The sequence below is a fragment of the Grammomys surdaster genome, unplaced genomic scaffold (assembly GCF_004785775.1).
Source record: "Grammomys surdaster isolate TR1022 unplaced genomic scaffold, NIH_TR_1.0 126086, whole genome shotgun sequence".
NCBI classification, from domain to species: domain Eukaryota; kingdom Metazoa; phylum Chordata; class Mammalia; order Rodentia; family Muridae; genus Grammomys; species Grammomys surdaster.
Window position 1 is genome coordinate 1,420,765 of NW_021620894.1, and position 24,256 is coordinate 1,445,020.

At 36.1% G+C, this 24,256-nt stretch overlaps 1 protein-coding gene and 1 pseudogene across 1 annotated transcript; one reads left to right on the top strand and one right to left on the bottom strand.

The window, feature by feature from the left end:
- The first annotated feature begins 4,060 nt into the window (after nt 1-4,060).
- Nucleotides 4,061-5,005, top strand: LOC114611228 (annotated as a pseudogene).
- Nucleotides 5,006-18,939: 13,934 nt separating this feature from the next.
- On the bottom strand, nt 18,940-19,917 carry LOC114611178 (olfactory receptor 147-like). The gene has a single exon (XM_028755828.1). The coding sequence runs from the start codon at nt 19,915-19,917 to the stop codon at nt 18,940-18,942; it is 978 nt and encodes a 325-aa protein (XP_028611661.1).
- Between the last annotated feature and the right edge of the window lie 4,339 nt (nt 19,918-24,256).

Sequence of the window (24,256 nt, forward strand, 5' to 3'; positions counted from 1 at the left end):
TGTTTTCTTGTATCTTTTTCATGATAAATCTTGCTGAACTCTCACCTTTATTGTCCTATCTATCTATCATCTATCTATCTATTATCTATCTATCTATCACCTATCTATCTATCATACATCTATCTATCATCTATCTATCTATCACCTATCTATATATCTTTCTATCTATCTTTCTATCTGTCATCTATCTTTCTATCATCTATCTATCTATCTATATCTATCTATCTATCTATCTATCTGCCTATCTATCTCTATCTTTCTATCATCTATCTATCTATATCTATCTATCTGTCTATCTATCTCTATCTTTCTATCATCTATCTATCTATCACCTATCATCTATCTATATCTATCTATCTATCTATCTATCTCTATCTTTCTATCATCTATCTACCTCTATCTACCTACCTATCTATCATTGTCTATTGATCATCTATCTCTCTATCTCTATCACCTATCTTTACCTATCTACCACCTATTATCTACGATATACTTATTTCTATATCACAACGTCTCATAGCACTAATCTTTTTTCAAGGACCTTCCTTTCTTTTTGCTATTTTCTTCTTCTTTGCTACTTCATTGCTTGTCTTCTGTTACTACTTATTGCCTGTTGTAATTATTTCTGGAACTCACACTACTTCCCTGTCTAGAGCTAGGCATTTCCTTAGTACTTCCTGACCATATTAATCTTTCTAAGTAATGTAGATATTTTAATTTTTTGCCATAAAACACAAACTTTTAATGAGCCCTAATAACATTCCAAAATTAAGATTACATTGATTTTGGCATTTTAGACCTTACTTATACTACATTGTTACAAAATTTCCTCTGATCTCTGTCTAAGCTACAGGTGTATGAGAAAACAAATTAGGAAGTCTCATCATTTCCAGTACATCAGTGGGACAATAAAAGATAAAATCTATAGGTTTTTTCTGAGCTTTAGTAACTCTGATTTAGAGTTCACTTTGTTGGTTTGATACCTGTGGCCTTATGAATTTCACTCCTTTTCACATTCTTGTCTATAAAGAAATACATTGACACTCTATTAGTGTTTGCCTATGGGACAAATATTGTGTGTAGTGTGCATGTATTGTTAGGATCTGGAAAACGATGCTCATTTATTCATTCTTTTAAACATATTCCTTGAACATTCCTACCTATATCAGCTTTAAGTGCTTCAGAAGTAGCTCCAAGGAAAACAGCCAAAGTCATTTTGACACTATGGGCTTAGTTTAAGAAATATCTGTGATGTCTATCAATCAGACTTTATAATGGAGCACATAAAATTTGATCTAATGATGAAAATTATAAAAAGTCCAATGTATTTGTGACATAATTTTTTATTCGGAGAATGCTCAAATTGGCAGTAAAAAAAAAATGTATGTAGAAGATGTTCATGTGTGATTTGAAGGAAGAATGTGGAATAATGGAGGACTCCATGGGGGTGCTAGCAAGAGATGGGAAGGAAGACTAGAGGGGGAGTTGGAAGAGGGCTAATTAACTCTAATGAGCATCAAAAAGTCATGTATAATCCTACTATTGTGCAAGCTTCCTAAAATACATAAAAAGAATTTAAATGCAGTTGTCCTATATTTGGGAGAGACTCTTTCTAATAGATATTAAGAGGCTAAAAAATAAAAACCCAGAACCAGGAATAGACTATCTATTTTGGAGTTGTTTACCATCAGTTTACCAACCCTGAGTATTGAAGGCTATTGCCAATGCATTTTAGGACCCCAAATGAATGAATGAATGAACCTTACGGCAGAAGATATCACATATTTTCAAGTCATGGCATAGATAAATTAAGTTCTTGTGTCTACCTGGCATTGATTTCCTTATTGTCAAACTCTTTTTAAAAAATTCTATGTGTGCCTTTGTGATTTTTTTGTACTCACATTTTATGCATGGAAAAAAATGGACTTATTTCTCATTTGTATTCATACAATCCCAAACTCTGAAACACTAACTCTAAAATGCAGACCGAGAAGTTCTGATAATTCTACTTGCATTAGATAAACTCATCATAGGCACTCGTTTTCCTCAGCATGATTCAAGGATCATGAGGAATGAATCCTTCCCTCATAGCACTTTCTTAAGCCTGCTGTGGAGTTAAAGAGTTAGCAACATGTTTGATTACTTGGAAATTGTTCATGTCTTATGTAAGAAGTTGGGGTGTGAATCTGGTGTTTTCCAGCTTTTATAGTGCTAAAAGTTTATAAATTCTATCAAAGGAGAAAAGTAATAATCGGTTTTGAACAGATTTGAATCATGAGAACTACATTAACAGCCAAACTGGAAGGACATACCCACTAGTGAAATATTTGTGTAAATGTTGAGAGGGTAACCACTTTCTGATAGGATTTTTTGCATGAATACAGGCAGCTGTCATACCTAACATGGTTCTTGGAGACTAGATAGGTCACAGGTTCTAGGGAAGTATCCATGACTGTATCTCTGCTGCAGATTTAGCATTAACCTGACTCCTAATGGCTTTTCATTATTCTCATAGATTAGTGCATCTCTAAAACCTTCATCATAGAAGCCTCTTTTAGCAATAGATGGTCAACAGTTAGAAAATAAGCGACTGTGAGTTTTCACTCGTAAATAAGACCTCCACATCATACATTGTCTCTTGAGTCCCAGGGAACTAAAATAAGTAGGGCTGTGAATTCTGTAATTTCCAGATGTGATGGATGACTATATTACAACAGGGTTTTCTGGACTCAACTGGGTCCTTGCTCAAATGAACTCACAGTGGTTGCAACAGTATTCATGAGAGCTAGGTAAGATCAAGCCTGCCAAGATTCAAACAGGAAGGGATGGTGTGGTTATGAAGTTTCACCTGTAGCTGAGGAAATACTTCTGGTGAATGGTTAGTAGGATAAACATAGTAGTTTTTCCTCAAGACTGCAACCCCTGAGAGGCAACCTACACTAAATGGGTGGCCCTATATTTATACACATATTGGCAGTACTGAGTGGACTTTCTAGGCAAAACAATTTAAAAAATAAAGAATAATGAAAATAAAATAAGAGAAAAGAACAGAAGAAGTTGTGAGGGAATAGTGTCAGAATAGAGGGAGAAAGAATTGTAGGGGATAATCATGGTTGAATTTGATCAATATACATGGCATATGTCTATAAAGATTTCCGAGAGTAACCACAAAACAAAGCAATACTGTATACCTCCAAGTAACTGTTTTTACTGTTAACTAATTTGTAGGTACTGTAGCTATAAAGCTTGATCTCTGGGGTAAATAACTGGGAAACATAACATTTTCACATTTTACTCAGGCCTTTAAGATTATCAACTCATGAAACCCTCTTGGGTCATTACCACTTGGCTCTTGTGACATCAGTAGGTGCTATTTATCTCTGATAGAGAGGACATTGTAGAAAAGCCACCACTAGAAGTCATGATCTGGAAATATGGCTTTTCAGAACCTAGACGAATGAGCGTTCTTGATTCCCCTGTCCAAAATTAAGTTTCCACATCACCAAAAAGCCAAACCAATAAGAACAAAAAAGAAGGATTTTTGGTTTTTGCTTTTGTCTTTTTGGTAGACTGGGCTATACACTTTTACAGTTCATCTGTGTCACTTGTACTTGCTCTTCAGTGAGAGTACAGAAGAGTCAGTAAGGTTACTTCTGAGATCACATGTACAAAGGTAAATATTGAATTGGATGCATGATTTGCTTTCTACCTAACTATCTCTGAATAACACAGTGGGTCTTTGATGTGCCTTGTTTCTTCTCTTTTGAGATTACCACCAAGCCTGAAGTAGGACATAGATGATTAAGGTGGAAGTATTACTGAGATGCTACAGAGGCAATAATGGTCATTGCTTTCCTGAATATTGTCCCTTAAGAAATGGCTTGAATATATTTATGGTTGTTTCTGTACTCTAACTCCCATAAGATATAGACAGGAAAGGCGCAAAAATGCAGTATTGATTTTATTCATCTACTCTGGTTCTTAATCTCATGTTGATGTGGAAAGTTTTAAAGGACTGAGATTTCATTTTAATGCTACTATTTTTACTGTTCTTACAGATATGACTTAAGGAATAATGGGCTTTGGAAATGACTCTTTGGTGAAAGAATTTATCCTGCTGGGCTTGACACAGCAGCCAGAGCTCCAACTGCCTCTCTTCTTCCTCTTCTTGGGAATCTATGTGGTATCAATGGTGGGGAACCTGGGCTTGATTATTCTGATTCTTTTGAACCCTCACCTGCACACCCCCATGTATTATTTTCTCTTTAATCTTTCCTTTGTGGATTTCTGCTACTCCTCTGTCATAACTCCCAAAATGCTGGTGAGTTTTGTGAAACAGAACATCATCTCTCATGCTGAGTGCATGACTCAGCTCTTTTTCTTTGCCTTCTTTGTTATTGATGAATGCTACATTTTGACAGCAATGGCCTATGACAGATATGCTGCCATCTGTAAGCCCCTGCTTTACCAGGTCACCATGTCTCATCAGGTCTGCCACTTCATGATGATAGGTGTGCTTGTGATGGGGTCTGTGGGAGCTGTGGCACACATCATTTGCATGCTGAGACTGACCTTCTGTGATGACAACATCATCAATCACTACATGTGTGATATACCTCCCCTTCTGAAACTCTCTTGCACTAGCACTTCTGTCAATGAGTTGGTGGTTTACCTTATTGTGGGTTTTAATGTAACAGTGCCCATTCTGACTATCTTTATTTCTTATGCCTTGATCCTTTCCAATATTCTCAGCATCCATTCTGCAGAAGGTAGGTCAAAAGCCTTCAGTACCTGTGGCTCCCATGTGATAGCTGTTTCTATTTTCTTTGGATCCTTAGCATTCATGTATCTTAAGCCTTCTAGTGCATCTGTGGATGATGATAAGATATCTACCATCTTTTATACCGTTGTGGGTCCAATGCTGAATCCTTTCATCTACAGTTTAAGGAATAAGGATGTCCATATTGCAATACAAAAAACTTTGAAGAAAGGTATGTTTGCCTAAGAAGAATCTCTACTATTATGTGTGTGAAATCATATGATATGTGATGTTTAAAATTAGGGAGAGGACTGGAGAAATAACTCATTAGCAGAGCTTTTGTTAATAAGCATAAGGCCTTGGGTTTGATGAACAGTCTTCAAAAATGTCATTGGCAGCAACAACTAAAATAACTCAAAATCCAACTAAATATGGTAAGTATATTATGGAATAAAATTGTTCAATACTATGTAAAATTAACTATGGAGAAAATTTCAGAAGACAGTGAAGGATTATTAATCAATCAATCATCTTTTTGGGGTAGAGAAATAAATGCATTGGGTAATTTTCCAAAATCCTCTGTATCTGTTTTCAGTATTGTAAAGTGAACAAACACATTTTTTTGCAGCCATCTACTGATACAATACACTCTAGACTTAGAAATCACAAGAATTTAAGGACAAAACACTGAGTGTTATTATACTCAAAAATGGTAAAGTCCTGAAAATTTTTTAAACGTACTCCTTTACAATATATTTACCAGTGTGTGTATGTGTTTGCTTGTGTGTGTGTGTGTGTGTGTGTGTGTGTGTGTGTGTGTGTGTGTCTGTTCATACTCAAGCCTTCTTGATTGCTTGGCAAGTACTCTTCCATTGAGCTATGCCTTAAGCCCAACTGTGGGATCTTTGATTAGAGTACAATTAAGACTCTCAAAAGTTTTATGTTGCAGTGCTCTAAAAATACTATTATATTAGGGCCTTCTACATCTGCATTGGGAAGAATTTGACTAAACAAGTTTACTAATTATTGCTAAAGAAATCTTGTCTTTTCATCAAATAAATTATACTATCACCATTTCTTAGCACTTGGTATTTTCCCTTTTATCATTTTTTTCATAATATCTTACATTTTCTATATACAATAATGGAATGCATTAAAAAGCAAATGTAAACTAATGGCCTATGTTATTTTAGATATTCAGATATCTAGATTTTGGCAAAACATTAAAAAATACACCTTTGAGGAAGGCTTAAGATGTGTGTTATCTCAGAAAGCTACTGGCTAGTAAGGTAGTAAAAAAAATGGATTTTTTTCCTTTGAGTTTATATGGGAAAATGACACACAAAATCTTGGAAGAATGTAACTTTATTGACAATAACTGTCTTATTTTCTTGTGCTGGCTGTTAGGAAGCGTTTTTCTGAGGAGACGGGAGGCAACCTGACTGAAGGCAGGGTTACCTAAGGAACATATATATGCAGAGGGAGCAGCCTAGCAGAGATTTAGAGGCAGCAAAGTTCTTGATGTAGAAGAGGAATGATTTGTAAAAGAGATAAATGCTGTGTGAAAAAGCTAACCCAAAGGCTGTGCACAAATGTGTGAAGAATACTTAACATAAGGTTGACCTGAGGTGTTGCAAGGGAAAATAATGAATATAAGTAAGCACTATAAAAATTGTGGTGATATTAAACAAACAACAGAAAGCTTTTTCTTTCTTCTCTTTTAGTATGAAGCTCAATCTATGTTCTTTTGTTATAAGCCTAGGTTCCATGAACAATTTGTAGTAAAATTCATAAAACAACAAATCTTAAATAACAAAACATTTTGTGTTCAGTGGAAAGGATGATGATTTTTGTCTAAAGAGAAATTAGTCAATGTTTGCTCAGTGTCCGCTGAAACAGCAGTAGGAATGAGATGGAATCCCTTGATGCTGTCACTTCATGCTCCCATTTAGCTGTGGAAATGGAAAGACCAATGGAATTGGTATCTGTTAGAGTCTGGATTCTTCAAGTTTTGACCCTTTGTCCTCTCAGTGTTATATTCTGGACAGCCAATAGTAAAATTGTTGTGGTACACATTAAATAAATGATACACATTTAAAAAGCACTGTGTGTGGTGGTTAAAATATTATATTCCAGGTAAATAAATATAATTTTTCTCATGCCTTCTCTTGCTCAATATTTCCTTGATACTCAATAGCCTTTCACTGCTTATTTATGTCTTGCTTTGCCTGAAGAAAGATTCCATTGTGCAGCCCAGGGTAGCTGTGAATTTATGATCCTCTTGACTTTGTCTCTTGAGTACTGAAATTGTATGCATGCACTACTACTCCATGATTTACAACTTCTATGTTGATGATAGCCTGCTGGCAGTTCTACATAGCTGCCACTCTTAGTGTCTGTGGAAGCAACCAATCATAGATATTGGTGTTACTGTCACCATAATTGAGTTGAGGGAGAATTTGTGTTAATACACACTTGGAGTTAACTAAGATTCATTTATATCCACGTAAATATATTTATTGTTACAGTTGTAAGATCAATACAAACTATAATCTGAATGCAAATGTAATTTATCACAACATATAACACATATAAATCAGCATATGGAGAAAAGAACCAATGGCATATTAAAAATATTTAAGAAAATATACTTTTTGTACTACTGAGATTGGATATAGTATCTTTCCGTGCTAGACAAGAACCCATGAATGTACATCCAGTCTGAAAGAATTTTTATTGGAGAAATAGGATCATTCATACACACATGCCCATGTGCACACATTTAATGGAAAGCAATAATACCCAGAAATGAAGGTAATAACAAATCATATAAGGTAGTCATTATATCTGCAATTCCTGCAGAAGATGATGTATGTATTAAAAGCTTTATTTATGGAAACAGGATTAAGTTTTGTGTCATTTGTAAAATAGGAGTGAGTATATACATATAATTGGATCCCCTTAATGAGAATAAAGTAAAAATTCTTAGCAGTAGGTCATTTCATGCCATTGTTGGTTGACAGTTATCTTTTGTTTTTTAGTGATATGAAACACAGCATTAAATCTTATGATTCTTGATATGGCTATTTCATGTTTCAGTGCAGTTCCATACAGAGCTTACTTTCTTCATAGAGTAGTGGTTATTGTGCAGGTGAATATCTGCAGAAGATTTTGTTGGTATCCCTTTTCTCAGGATAGTGGACTGACTGTGACAATACTAGGCTCTTTATGATGTTATTAGTTTAAAACTCATAAGTAAGTTTTCAGTGTTAAGCTAAGCCCTAAACCAATCTGATTGGCATCTTTATACTAAAAGAAAATGGGAAAAGGTATAGGTCAGGACTGGGCATACACATAGGAAGGGCCAGTTGACAACACAGCATAAGCACAAAGGTCTGTAAATCAAACTGAGAAACCTTAGAAGAAATGGGCTTGGCAATGGACTTCTGGACTCCTGAGCTACAGGAAACTAAACTATTATTGTTTAAACCATCCAGTCTGTTGTACTAACATTTTTTAGATGGTAGAGTTAAATAAGTGACAGTTGTGAAAAACGCAAATTTTGACCTTTGTGTGCCAGGAATTAAATTATAGGAGTTATACATGTTTGATGTGCTTTATCATGGAACTATATATATAGGAATTCCTCTTTTTACCTTTGTATTTGAAACAAGGTCTCACTGAATTGTGCAAGCTGGCCACAACCTGTTCTAGACTCCAGGTAGGTCTTTAACTCCATATCCAGTATTGCTAGTAGGCATTATAGGTATGAATCATCAAGCTCAGCTACTTTATGTTAAGATCCTAAAGTGATAAAAACAAAAATAAATATCAAACAAAAATACTGCCAGTTATGGTGACACATAGGAGTCTAAAGCATGAAAATGCCTAGTTCAGAGCCTTCCTGAAACACATATTTAATTCCAACCCAACATGTGATAAATAAGGAGACAGTACCTTCAAAATCATTTAACTAACCAACCAAGTGACCAACCAACTAAAGAACCAACGAAATAACCAACCAACCAACCAACCAACCAACCAAACATTAACAAACAAACAAACAAAAAAGCCCAAGTAAATAATTAAATTAGAAAAAAAAACTAAATATAGGAGAAATCGTAAAAATGAAATAAAAACTCTGAAACTTTGGAAAGATGAAATTTTGTGTAAAGAAATATAATTTTAGTTTGATGAATAATAATCACACATAGTTAAGTGGCACTTTTCTAAAGTGACTTATTTTGTTCACCTGAAAGACCAATTGATGCACTATGACTATGCGAACAAAATAGATAGGGGTAGAGAACACAAACCTATGGTTCTTGAGAAAAGATGGTTTTCAAAACAGCATCTGAACACTGACTTGCATGAAGAAGAAGAAGAAGGAGAAGGAGGAGGAGGAGGAGGAGGAGGAGGAGGAGGAGGAGAAGGAGAAGAAGAAGAAGAAGAAGAAGAAGAAGAAGAAGAAGAAGAAGAAGAAGAAGAAGAAGAAAGAGGAGGAGGAGAAAGAGGAGGAGGAGAAGAAGGAGGAGGAGGAAGAAGAAGAGGAGGAGGAGGAAGAGGAAGAGAAGAAGAAGAAGAAGAAGAAGAAGAAGAAGAAGAAGAAGAAGAAGAAGAAGAAGCAAGTTCATAGCAAGTACACCATTTATCATCACTTCGCTGATATCAGAAACAATACTGGATGCTGATATGTCATTGGCCATTTGTGCTGTCTATGCCAGAAAGACTTTGGTGACTAATGTCTCATGCTTCACATTTTGTAGGTAAAGAATGATCACATCCTTGTGACATTCTATGTTTACTTTTCTTAATATACACAGTTCACTAATCAACTATGAGTATTTAATATTTTCTTATACTTGCATGTATCATTTCTTGAATAGAGAACCTTTGAACACATTTTTTTCTAATAAGATCGATTTTGGTGGGAAAAGTCATCCCATATTAGGGGAAAAGCCCATTAGAAACCTTTCAAACTCTTTGAAATAAAATATAAGCCTAACACACTTACTCTGATTTTCTATTTCAAACATTCATTTTGGAGGTACCAGGTACTACTGTTTTATTTTTATTGTTTATGTAAAAGAGATGATTAAACCATTAATGAAGTGTATCCTTTTTTGATCAATTTTGGGAAACTCTTATTCGGTAAATAGTCATAAAATATTCAGACTTATATTTTACATTTACAAAATAATGCTACATACATCATAGAAACATCTTATTTAATATGCTACATATGATCTATGTCACTCTAATGGTCAAAAGACACAATATTAAATTTACTTTTACTGATGGCTAATCTTTTTTTTTCCAGAAACATCATTATTTTTCACTGGATCAAAGTCCATATGCATTGGCTATTGAGAAAGGAGCCCGAGGAATTGAGAGTGAGATATTAGAATGAAAGTCACATGTTCATAGAGTCAACAAAGCAAGATGGTGGCTAGTGTCCAAGTTGAGGATCCTAACTCATAACTAATTTAAGTTCCATTTGTCTTTGTATGGGTTAAACTCAAGTTTATGTTAGGAACGTGCTGGTGAGTAGAGCCTTGTAGACAGTGATCTGAAGGTGTAAAATGTGGGTGTTCACAATCTGTGGCTCATGATGCCTATACCACACATGTCAATCTCCTACTATCACTTTCTGAATGTCTAGTCTGTCTGTGTACAAAAATAATCTGACCCAATGGCAATATTATAGGATATACATGTAGTATAAATGCAGAAATGTGAAGCTTATGCCCTATTTTATCACCCTCTAACAATCCAAAGGTACTGAGTACAAGCCTTAGATTGGTGAGGAGTTTTCTGAGGAAGTGATGTTTGGGAGTGGCATAAAGAAGGACTCAAAGTCAGTTTGAGGGTTTAAGTTAACAGTCCTGTCTTCTGCTTGAGACTACTCTCTAGAAAGATCTAGATAGCTCAGCTCTTACAGTCCAGAGCCCAGTCTTTTATTTACATATCAAATTAATCATCCACCCCAGGTTCCCTTTTGATTATCCCATGAATCAGCATTTTATGATCTCAGTCCCTTGATTGTTAGAAAAGATAGTAAGTACATTTGTAAACTAGCAACTGAACTTACAGATCTGTGTGACTTTGTAAGTATAAACAATAAGTTTATCTGGGTGGGATCTTGCATTGAGATCCTAACACTCCTGGATATAAACATGCTGTATCCCAGGCTGACCTTGAATTCAGGATATACCTGCCTTTAGAAATATCAACAATGAGCTTAGCTGGGTGGGATCCTGCCCTGAAATCACCACTCCATAAATCTCTTATCTTCTCCCTTATATCTTTATGACATTTATTCATTAATGTATAGCTGCCTTTGTTCTTTTAGGTCCATGAAATCCTTCGTATAATTCATATTGCATTCTTATATTTTGCATAGTTGAAACATCTATGCTCTTGAATTCCAGTTTTCAGGGCTTGTTCCCACAGCCTTAAGGATTGTTCTGAAGGTCTAAGCATTTACCACCTTGCTCAGGAACAAGAACATACCCTCAACACCCAGATTAATGCAGTTTCTAATTATCATGGAGTCATTAACCTTAATAGGGTGAATCTTCCCTGATAATCTTGACAGGAGAATATTTCCCAAAAGAGGAATACAAAATAAAAAAAAATTATACAAACAAGCCTCACATCTAGAAACTGTCAACACCCATGGAAACCCACACCTTGTTAGCTGTGTTCCATGACATAACAACATTTCATGATGTCTCTTGTGCAGACATGCACAACTCTGCACACAGGCCAATTGAAGAGTCTGTGATTTCAGCAAAACTCAAGGCAACCATCATAATCATAAGCTACAAATCAGCAAAATATTGAAAGCAAATCAAAGAGAAAAGGCATAAGATATGTGATCTTTAATTATCCTTCTATTGTGGTTCTTAGTCTCTTTTAAACATGCTATGTTGAAGAGTGCTGGGATTACATTTTGTTTTTATTGTTTATTTTATTTGTTTATATTTCAAATGTTGTCCTCCTTCCCAGTTTCCTCTCTACAAACCTTACATCCTATCCCCCAACCCCTTTGCCTCTAAGAAGGTTTTCCTTCCACCACCCATTCACTCTTGCCTCACCTCTCTAGCGTCTCCCTACTCTGAGGCATCAAGCTTCCACAGGATCAGGGACCTCCTGTCCCATTGGTGCTACTTGTAGCCGGAGCCATGAACCCATTCATGCATACTTTCTGGTTGGTGGTTTAGTCACTGGAAGCTCTGGGGGATCCAGTTAGTTGATATTGTTGTTCTTCCTATGCAGTTGCAATCTCCTTCAGGTCATTGAGTCCTTCCCCTAACTGTTACATTGAGGTCCCTAGGCTCAGTTCAATGGTTGGCTGTGAGTATCTGCATATATATTAGACAGGTGGCAGAGCCTCTCAGGAGATAGCTATACGAAGAGTCTATCTTGGACCACTGGTTGGCATCAGAAATAGTGTTGGAGTTTGGTTTCTGCAGATGGGATGGATCTCTGGATGGCCTTTCTTCAGTCTCTGCTCCATTTTTTTGTCCCTGTGTTTCCTTTGGACAGGAACAATTCTGGCTTAAAAATTTTGAGATGGGTAGGTGTAGCAGGATAATTTCCTGCCCCTGCTACATTGTATTTGCAGTGGAACTCAGTGATTGGGGAGTAGAAGAGAAGATGGAGCTGGGAGAAGAAAAGAGGAAGGGGAGGAGAGAAGAGGAAGATAGAAGAGACTGTTGGGAGCCGACTCTGAGCAGAAAGTGGCTATCATCTTTGCAGCCATCTCGAGCCATATACCCTGACAAGAGACTTGTTTTCAACAGCCTACAACAGCTGAGCACACTGATAATTATTTTGCTTTTCTTACATATCTTGTTTTGTTGTTTATTGCCCCCAGTTGCAGGGTGCATGTGGTAAAGTTTCTTCAGCTGTATTCCCCTGCTTGTGCTTATATATACCCATGATTTCCTTTCAATAAAGGCGAGACTTGAGGCGAGACTTGAGGAGAGACTTAAGGAGGGACTTGAGAAGAGAATAGACCAGACTTCCTGTCTTGTCTCCATTCTTCCCGTCTCCGTCTCCACTCTCTCTCTTGCTACGCCCTGACCCGTGGACCCGTTACAAAGACTAGCAACCATGGAGGAAGATGGATGGGTCAAAAGCAGTCCTGGTTAACAATTTATATCTAAAGGTTGAATATTGGGTAACAATTCTAATTGTGTGGTCATCTTGTTAGCTGAGCATTTCCAAGTACATAAATCTATTGGATAATCTTTAAGAGTCGTCATTCTACCAAGGACAACTAGTATGGCAGTTATATTCTGGGGCTCAGCTGAGCTTTGTGGGGACAGTGTGGTCAATTGACAGGACCATCTGAGATGCTGGTGTGTCATGGGTGCCAAGGCCTGTGCTTCCAGCTAGCCGGAGCTTCAGACAGAGTGGGAACAGTGGGAACATGGCAGATGGGCCAAGTAGCCAGATCATGCTGCAGACTTTCTAAATAATTCCACTACAGGTAGGTGGTCCCATTCCTAAACTGGGGACATGCCTATCTACTGGAGGCGATCTTTGCAGGTTCTATCTCCCCTTTGTCAGGCATTTTGGTTAATGTCAATACTGTTGAGCCCTGGGGACCTCTTGCTTCCTTGGCACCTGGAACTTTCCACTGGCTACACCCAGGTCCCAACCCCATTCTGTTATATATTCTCATCATTTCTCTGACCCTTTGGACTTCTCTCCTGTCTCTTCCCATACCTTTCCTGCCTTTCTTTTTCCTCCTCCTCCCATCTCCCAGCTAGGTCCATCCATTCCTTTGCCTCCCATGATTATTTTGTTCCCTCTTTTAAGTAGGATTGAAGCATCCACACTTTGGTCTTCCTACTTGTTAAACTTCATATAGTCTGTGAGTTGTATCCTGGGTATTCTGAGATTTTTAGGCTAATGTCCACTTATCAGTGAATACTTACCATATGTGTCCTTTTGTGTCTGGGTTACCTCACTCAGGATGATATTTTCTAGTTCCATCCACTTGCCTGCAAAATTCACAAAGTCATCATTTTTAATATCCGAGTAGTACTCCATTGTCTAAATGTACCATGTTTTCTGTATCCATTCTTTCATTGAGGGACATCTGGGTTGTTTCCAGGTTCTGGCTATTATAATAAGGCTGCTATGAACATAGAGAAGCACATGTCCTTGTTATATGTTGGAGCATCTTTTGCGTATATCCATAATGCATTTAAATATGTATATATGAAAGGAACAAAGGGGGCTTATAAACACTGGGGTACAGAAGTCAAATGATATACAGGAAGATATATCAGAAAATATGCTTAATGAGTCATAGAATTTTTATGCACAAGTCTTTCTCATGTTACTGTTTATGATAAATATACTCAACGCCAATTTTGAAGAGATGTAAACTTGACCTGAAGCAATGTATTTAATAATGTATAAGAAATATTCATATATAAAAACTTTAAAACATTTTATCAAATATAAAACATTACAATCATTCAAAAATAAGCCTTTTAATATTCTAAAAAGTCCTGATTTACAAACTGTGTATTTTTATTATGAAGACTGCAGACAAAATGTCACTTGGAGACACATAAAAGCAGGATATATTTCAATTTTATGGAGCTTAAACCATCTAAGAAAAGTACATTAATCAGGACACAGAAGCTTGTCTTTTAAGACGAACGAAATTTTTTTTGTCTCTTTAAACTCAATAGAACTGTGATACTTAAAATTGGCTTTTCTACCAGGAGGTATTATATATTACAATGATGAAATAGATTGACAGATTCTTTGTCTTTTATGAGGTTTTCTTCTAGAAAATCTTTGTCATGTTCTCAGTTAGTCTTTGGATAAAGCTTGCTCCCTGGCTATTTCCTGAACTCTTTGGCTTTAGCTCATCCATCTGATATTGAATTAACGTTAAGAGAGAGGATAAAGAGACAACATTTGTCGCACTCCATTGATTTTAATCATGCCCCTATTGGCATACATGGATGAAATATTTTAAATGCAACTGAAGAATCTGTAGTTTCTTCAGATATTCTCAAAAACTGTATTATTTTTACTATCTTCAAAATGTTTCCCTTCTAGTCAAAACATAACCACACTCCAGGGAATGCTGCTGTGTTTAAATGGTGCACTTCTAAGGTCCAAAATATGACCTCTTGCACTCACTTGAAATCTTTCATGATACTCTCCTAGGGTTGCAAATTTTATAGATAATCCATGCAGAAAAACTAATAATTTCAAAGTAAATGGATTTGCTTCATTTGAAATGTATAAACTCTTTAAATTATAAATTATAAACCACAGTAGCTATTAAATGTTCCTTACTTGTTTTAATATGTAAAAGTAGAATGCTAAATTGACCAAATTGAGATGTTACCATCTTTATCTTTAAGGAACCTAATATGAAATCACAGAAGTCTATGGATTATTTAGGTTAACTGGAAGCTCCAGATATTTTATTTAATGTAGATAGATACACAAAATATGGCTCAATAGCCAGATACACAAATAGATCAACAGTTAAATAGATATGAAATATAGTTATGTCAGAATCTTAGAGTCCGGTAACTGTCAAAGTTACCTGTCCTCATGAGTATCCATGTACAGTCTTTCCAGTGAAGGTAAGCTAATATCTCCATCTTTTGGAACCTGCTGATATTGTTGAGTTTTGCAATTATACTGCTTGAGAAAGGTCAGGCTTGGTGAACCTCTCAGTCAATGACTCCCACCATTATCAGTGGGTATGTACCTGTCCTACTAAAATGGACAAAATATTATAAGATCCTTTGTTTGTCTTGTCCTTTTCCTTAACTTTGAGAGAATGTGACATTGAAACATTGCTTTCTTTAATTTTTTTTGTTTGATTACAATGAATATATTCAGGTGTCCTCTGTATGAATCACAAAGGCACATTCTCTTTAAGAGTTTCAAAAGTAACTATTTTCACTAGCACCTTATTCAGACAGACAAATATGCATGAATAGAATTTGAAGTACAGCTGGATGATGTCACGACAGAATTTTACCATTTCCACAATTTCTCATTTTGTAAAATATGTGTACTATTAAAAGATAATGTTAATGAAATCCTTGGCTGTTTTTCCCATTTTTATTTAGAGTGTATATTTTTTGTCAAATTATGGAAAATAGTTCTTCAAATGATATAGTAAATCTATGCTAGGGTTGCATTTCATTATTGCTCATACTGTTTCTTATTTTGCACTAATAAGTTTTTGAAAATGTAATTTAAATGTCCTCTTCTGTACATTCTTCACTGGAAAGCATCATATCTCCTTTAATTGCTAATGTGACACATATGCAAGGCACCGTCAAAACTATCACATATAAATCTTTTTTCACCTGTATGCAATATTATATTTCTGTTGGTCAGAATTTTAATAGCTAGATCGAATTAAGCCAGCATAAAATACATTTTTATCATCTCCTTACTGTATGTGAAGGATACCAGTCAGTGAGGAGTTTAAGATACTGAATAAAAGTGATGATACTAAATGATGGGAAGACTTCCCATGAGCTCATCATGCCAAAGCAGTTTATAGATTCAATGAAACCATCACCAAAATTTTAATACAATTCTCCGCAAAAACAGAAAACCTATGAGTACCACTCCCATATATAATATATATTCATATACTTGTATATAAAATTACTTAAGTGAATATGGGTTTGGGTTTTGGATAGAATTTATAGCTATTTATGAAATGGTCTTAATCACTTTGGGAAATTTGTCTAATTTACATGAAGAGGTGATTTTTTTTTATAAAATAAAAATACAAATTCTAAAGTGTCAAAGAAGGCCTTGTGCTGGAATAGTTATCATTCATTTCAGATATGACTTTTTATGTAAAAATACATGAGTGCACCTTTGTCGTAAATATGAGAATTTTCCCTGAGGAAAAAGTGATCTACATTTCAGAAAACTGCTTCAGAGGCTGAGAGACAGGTTCAGTGAGTAGAGCTCTTGCTGTTCACCTTTGAGGACCAAGTGCTGCATGATTCAGCACATAAGTCCAACTCACTCTTCACAACATACGATAATGATACTGTGTTAGGACCAATCAGCCCTTCCCACCTAAATGCTGTAAGGAAAGTCACTTACCCTGTGGCCAGATTATAGGATCAATAGCTGCTGAGGAGAAGGGAGGGCATCCCCCCAATTTCTCTGCTTCAACTCCATATTCTTGCCTTCACTTACTAAATGATATTAAATGGTCCTCAGTTACTGATTCATCATTTAATTAATCATATATTTTGGATATGCCTTTATTTGGTGTATGACCGGCATGTATTTGTCAAGTCTGACAAACCTAAAAGTATTTCATTGTTACAATATTCTCAGTTTAATGAATTTTATTTGCTACATATTTTTTCTTCTAGGTTTATCGATTTCTAAAAGATGACTTTTTAGCAGCCCAAGCATACTTTCAAAGATTTATTGTTCAAGTTTTGTGTATGATTTTGGTTAATTTTAGAGGAACCAATTCTTTTACATAATTTTCTTTGTGTATATTTGTGATTTCAGAAGAAATTATTTTAAAATATTTTATTTTGTCCTATGAAATTGGAATGTTGTTTTTTTATAAATCAAAATATTTACCTGTAAATCTGTTTCTAAGTTTTTTTTTATTTCTTTTTTTTTTGAACATGAAATGCTTTTTTATAGCATGTTTTACAAGGGGAGGGGGTAAGAGGGTCCAGTGGTGGAAAAGTACAAAATCTTCTTGGCCTGTGCCTTGAAACATGTCACGGTCTATATGGTACACTGCCTTGAATTATGATCTACCTGCAGTTCTTCAGAAGATATGGTACACTGCTTGAGTTATGGTCTCCCTGCTATTCTTAAGAAGACATGGTACTCTGCTTTGAGTCTATCTGCAGTTGCTAAGCAGGATCTTGCAGTTGCCAAGCTTCAGAGGACATTGTGCAGGTGGGGAAAGGTAGGGGGTAAGGGTAAGGGCGAGGGTCCTGGCTTCTGGCATCTCCCCCTTCTCTGTTTAGTTAGAGAAGGCGTCTTATGTTCAATCCCAACTATGTGAGTTTTGAATTTGGATGTCTAATTATGGGGGGTCTTAGACAAGTTCACAACCCCAAAACACTGATGTGAGACGAGTCACATCGATGGTCGAAGGCTTTAGGCTGTCGACGATGGGCAACGTCAAGGGACTCTGATGTGGGTGAAAGGAGGGTGAGAGCCCTGTCTTAGGCCATGTAGGCTGCACCCACTCCCAGCACCACGCACTCCTTTTCGGCTGCATTGGGTGGGCCCCTGGGAAGTGGAGAACATTTTTAAGTTTTTTTTATATCCTGTGAATTTGTGTATTCTTACAAAAAAGCAATCTGTTCTGAGTGTCATACCAGTTTTAGAAGCTTTTCATATAAATGTCATCATTCAGTTCTGTTTAGAAATGGAATCCAGGAAATTATCACAACTTCAAGACATTTACTGCAGTAATTGTAATTGATAAAATGTAGTGAGGCAGGATCAGTGAATAGAAACCTCAGATTAGAGAAAGTCTTCTATCTCAAAGAGACATAGGGAAATTTTGTGGTGAAAGTTCAGACTTTCTGGACACAGTGCAGAAGGCATTGAAACAATAACAGGAAGTCTCCTACCAAAAAGAACAGTCCATACCAGAAAATGAATTCATATGTTTGAGTATGTCTATGTGTGTATAGTGATGAATTTGAGGCATGACAAAGTGAGCCAAAGACAGGATGTGAAAGAAACATTTATAGCCAACTATGCTCTTCACAGTTGCCTCCCTTGATGGGGAGCTGAGTTAATGCTATAAGCCATTGTAGTCTATATCCAAAGTTAAGTTACTTATTATATTTTAGTGGTAGTTATACTAGTAAATGTTTGCTGTTATCCAAACAAGATATACTATTTTTATGAATATATCATTAGCTTCACACATATTTGAAATCCTTAAAATAGAGATGGGAAAATTATTGAAAGTCTAGACTAGTGATATGGCATATCCTTTGTGTTATTGCTATAACATAAATTTATTAGAATATTAGTAACACAAGAGCAATGCACATTACAGCCACACTGGTATGAACAAAATATCTACATGGAAACAGAAGTAAAACTGAAGATTTGTTAAACTTAAATTTTTGTTCTTTATATTATTTCATTTCTACTCAGGATATGAATCTGCTGTGGACTTTAATAATGACTTTATTCAGTGCTATTTTGACATCCTTGTTCCTCAAACTGTAGATCAGAGGGTTGAGCATGGGAACCACATTAGTGTAGAAAACAGAAGAAATTTTCCCCTGGTCCATAGATCCAGAATGATTAAGGTACACAAATGCTCCTGATCCAAAAAACAGAGAAATTGCCATGATGTGAGAGCTACAGGTACTGAAGGCTTTTGATCTTCCTTGTGTGGATTTGATGTTTAGAATGTTGGCAAGAATGAAAACATAGGAAACAAGGATGGTACAGCTGGGGACTGTGATGTTAATACCCACGACGATGAGAACCACGACCTCATTGACATAGGTGCTGGTGCAGGAAAGTTGGAGGAGAGGGAGAATGTCACACAAATAAAAGTTGATGACATTGGCATTGCAGAAAATCAATCTGAGCATGCAGCCTGTGTGGGCAGAGGCTCCAGCAAATGCCATCCCATAAGAAGCAAATGATAGCACAGAGCAGACCTGTGGGGACATGATGACCTTATACAGCAGTGGATTACAGATGGCCACATAGCGATCATAGGCCATTGAGGTCAACATGTAGCATTCAGAGATGATAAAAAAGAGAAAGAAAAACAGCTGAGTCATGCACCCCTCATAGGAGATGGAATTCTTCTCAGAGACAAAGTTCATCAGCATTTTGGGACTGGATACAGAAGAGTAGCAAAGATCAATGAAGGAGAGATTAAAGAGGAAATAGTACATGGGGGTGTACAGGTGGGAATTGAGGCCAATCAGGATAATTAAGCCAATGTTCCCCACCACTGTGACTATGTAGATCATTAGAAACAGGTAAAAGAGAGGCAGCTGGAGCTCTGGACTGTCTGTCAAGCCAGCAAGGACAAACTCAGTCACAGAGGAGCCATTTCCAGTCAACATGCTTATCATTGAAAATCTGTGGAGACAGAAATATATCATCAACAGACATACTTGTGTCCTGTTTCCTAGTTTTTATTCAAGACAAAGGGACTTAGGTAATTTAAATTCTCCTTTGTTTCACGACATCGAAACATACCGAAACAACACTCCAACCTTTGAATCAGTATCATTTCTTTTTACTTGAGTTACTTCCCTGTTTGCTGAAAAATAAAGAGACAGAATGACCAAATAAAGCTCTCTGGCAAACTTATTCAAGCTGTCTTCCAAAGTTCCTAGCTTTCTAACATTTCACTTCCTGATTCCTATCCCTGCTTACATTATTCACTAAACACCCCAGTTTTAACATTGATCAGGAGGAAAGCATTCAAGTAGAAGAGCCATGCTCTTGTGCTGATTCCCAAAAGGGAATCAGTCTATTGGGTTCCAGATATCCTGCTTCAAATAGCTCAGGAATCAATCATTGGTAGTAACTTTGGGGAATATCTGTTACCTCAGATTCATACGTAACCACATATTCTTCTTTTCCTACATATTCTGTTCAACTGCAGCCTAAATTAGAGAGTTAATGCAGAGCCATAAATATGCTTCCAAAGATGTATGAAAAACAAGTGAACGCGTTAGTATTGGTTATAGTGTTTATAAATACATTTGTAAATATTATTTTCAAAATATATTCTTACATAATCTTTCTGTATTTGTAGCACACATCAACATTTCAGTGTTTTTTGAAAGAGATAATCTCTCCTTTCTGGATGCTGCTGTATTCTTGATGTGTCACCTGGAGCTGCTATCCTTGTAATGTTCCCAGAGTGAGAAAGAACCAAGATAAAAATGAAAAAAAAAAATAGGCAGTAGGATAGAAGTCCCAGTGCAATTAATCATGTTATTGAATATTAGAACTCCTATTGCTAACACATATGAATCAATATAGAAGATTGAGACCAGAAAAATTTGCCCTTTTTCCCCCCTCTCAATCAACTCGGTGCTGATTCTTCTTCAGACTCACCTCTGCTAATCTTGAAGATAGTTTTTTTAATATGATAGAGTTAAACCAATACAGCTAAGGAATCTTCTTTTCCTTAATTTGTCAAAGACCTTGTCAACAGGATGTTCCAGGAATCACTAACAGAGGTAGCTCAAATTTGTAATTATTAATTTACCAAAAGTATTTGAAGGAAAGCGATATTCCAGACCTCAGAGCCACCACGTCCTCCAGCACACTGCATTTGTTTGAGGCTTTTTAATCTTTCAGACTTCATTACATATCCAGAAATGCATCTCCCTCATGACTTCCTCTAAGGTAATCAGGTAGCAAGAGAAGAAATAATGATTTGTGCTTATGCCCCAGTTCTTGATAATGGATGTGAACCTCTCACCAGGGATTACACAGTCCCCAGAGTACAGAAGAATGGAGTCTCTAAAGTCGTTCATAAATCTGTACCTAGACTTGTTGACACTAATATTGATTATGGTTCTAGTGTATTACTTTTATTGAATAACATCATTGAATATTTTTATAATAATTTTAATATCTTGAGTATCATTAAGTATTCAATAACAAATTCTGTTTCTTCTCTAGGCAAAAATTTTCATTCAGCTGTTTTTAATAACAAATATTATCTATACAGAGTAGTAGGCTTTATATGACATTTTCACATATAAATATTATATACCTTCATAACGCTCATCTTTGTGGTTGTACTTTCTTACCTCCCTCCACATTTTTCCGTTCTGTATACCTTGTAGTTCTCTTTCATGTACCCTCGTCCCATACTCTACATCTGAACAGAAAAATCTGACGCTTATTCTTGTGAAGGTGGCTTATTTCACTTGACATATTGACCTTCAGTTCTACCCACATTCTTGCAAAGGGCATTTTATTCTACTTTTTAACTGAATAAAACCTTTTGGTGTATACATACCTAAATTTTTGAGACAAAATCTCACTATGTAGCTTAGGCCAGCCTCTAACTCATTATTTATTGCAAGTTAACTTTGAACTTACAATCCTCTCGAGACAAGAAACATTTACAATCATATCCAACTCACTCCATTTTCCTGATCCATATTGACATATAGACTGATTTCATGAAACAGCTTTAGGAATGATGTCCGAATATAAATCTATGTATTACAGACCCTGACTTAGACAATGGAGAACATAGACACTGCAGAGATATTTCTTGCTCATTTCAAAATTAAAGTTTTTACATTATTAGAGTTCTTCCTGTGTTTATTCTTATTATAACTGCACTAATTTTAAATTTCTAGCAAGAGAGTAACAGCATTCCTTACAGCACATGTACTTACCAATGTTATAATATGTGTTTATTTATTTTTTTTTGAGGATAATGACTTTGATCACAGGAAGATGGAATCTTGGTGTGGTTTTGATTTATATTTCCTCATGACTGAAAATGCTATTTTTTCACAATTTTATTGACTATTTTTACCTCATCTTTGAGACTTTAAGTTCATATTGTTTGCCATTTGTTTTTCAATTGGTTAATAAAATTTATTTTATTATTTTTTATTAATTGGTTATTTTATATATTTACATTTCAAGTGTTGTCTCCCTTCCTGGTCTCCCCTCTGAAAAATGCCCATCCCATTCTCACTCCTCATTTTCTCTAAGCGGAAGCTCTTCTACCACCCACCACCCGCCACCCACCACCCATCCTCTCCTACATCACACCTCTAGTATCCCCCTACTCTGGAGCATCAACCCTCCACAGGACCAAGGGCCTCTCCTCCCATTGAAGCCATATAAGGCAGTCCTCCACTACATATGTAGCTGGAGCCATGGACTCATCCATGTATATTCTTTGGTTGGTATTATAGTCCATGAGAACTTGTGGGGCTTGGGGTGGGGTTTAGTTAGTTGATATTGCTGTTCTTCCTATGGAGTTACAATCCTCTTCAGCTCCTTTAGTCCTTCTCCTAACTGTTACATTGGGGTCCCTGGGCTCAGCCCAATGGCTGGGTGTGAGTGTCGAATCTGTCTTAGTCAATTGCTGGTGGAGCCTCTTAGAGGACAGCCATACTAGGATCCATGTATGTGGTTCTGTCTGGAGGTACTTGATCCATTTGGATTTAAGCTATGAATAAGAAGATAAAAATGGGTCAATTTGTATTCTTCTACATGCTAACCACCAGTTGATCTAACACCATTTGTTGAAAATGCTGTCTTTTTTTTCCACTGGATGGTTTGGCTTCTTTGTCAAAGATCAAGTGACCATAGGTGTGTGTGGGTTTATTTCTAGGTCTTCAATTCTATTCCATTGATCAATCTCTGTCTCCCTACCAATACCATGCATTTTGTTTTGTTTGTTTGTTTGTTTGTTTGTTTTTCTAATTACTATTGCCCTTTAGTAGAGCTTGAGGTCAGGGATGGTGATTCCCCCAGAAATTCTTTTATTGTTGAGAACTGTTTTGCTAACCTGGTTTTGTTTTGTTTTTTATTATTCCAGATGAAGCTGAGAATTGTTCTTGTTATCTCTGTGAAGAATTGAGTTGGAATTTTGATGAGAACTGGTGATATCAATGAAGACTGGAGGGTAACAGAGCAAGAAGGATTGAGTAGGACAGGAGGTAGGAGGGCAGAATCAAGAATGGAGTTTGAGAAGGGAATAACTAACATTAAAGATATTTGAGAAATTATGTGTAAGTGTACTGCTGTACAAGTTATCAAAAATATACTCATGTATAAAATGGGTTTAAGTGAAGTTACCCTATAATTGTGAGACCTTCTCCTAGATATCACTCACTATCTAATGAAAGCAAAGTCCAGGGCTTTTGGGCTATCATTTTTGGGTTGTTTGCCAGTTGAGTTCGATAGGCCTTTCCCCCAATATTTTAGACTATTGTCATTGTTTGTGATTATACCCATAACTTGACATTGAGATATTATTGGTGAAGATACCACGTATTTAAGTCATAAAGTGAAGAGGTCAATCTTGTATCTGCCTAGAAGCTTTATTCCTATTGTCTAGCTTCTATAGTGCTTAATGTCTAGTCATGTTATCACAGGTGAATAATAATAATCAATTTTACATAGCTGTGAATTCTGAAAGCTACAATAATGGCTGAGATGGCAGGATACATCCTCTTATGCAATATTGGTACATGTGTTGTTGGAGTAAACAACCACTTTCTGTTTGTATTTCAGGCTTGCTCCATAGGCAGAAATTAACATGGTTCCTGTAGCCAACTACCTGAGATTAGATAGGTCACAGGCCATGGAGAAGTACTTAAGACTGTTTTTCAGCTGTGGCTATAGTATTAAATTGACTAAACACTTAATAAATTTTCATTATGCATTATACCTGTGGATTAGTACATCTCTCTCCTTCATCTTAGATGCTTCTTTTGGTAGGAG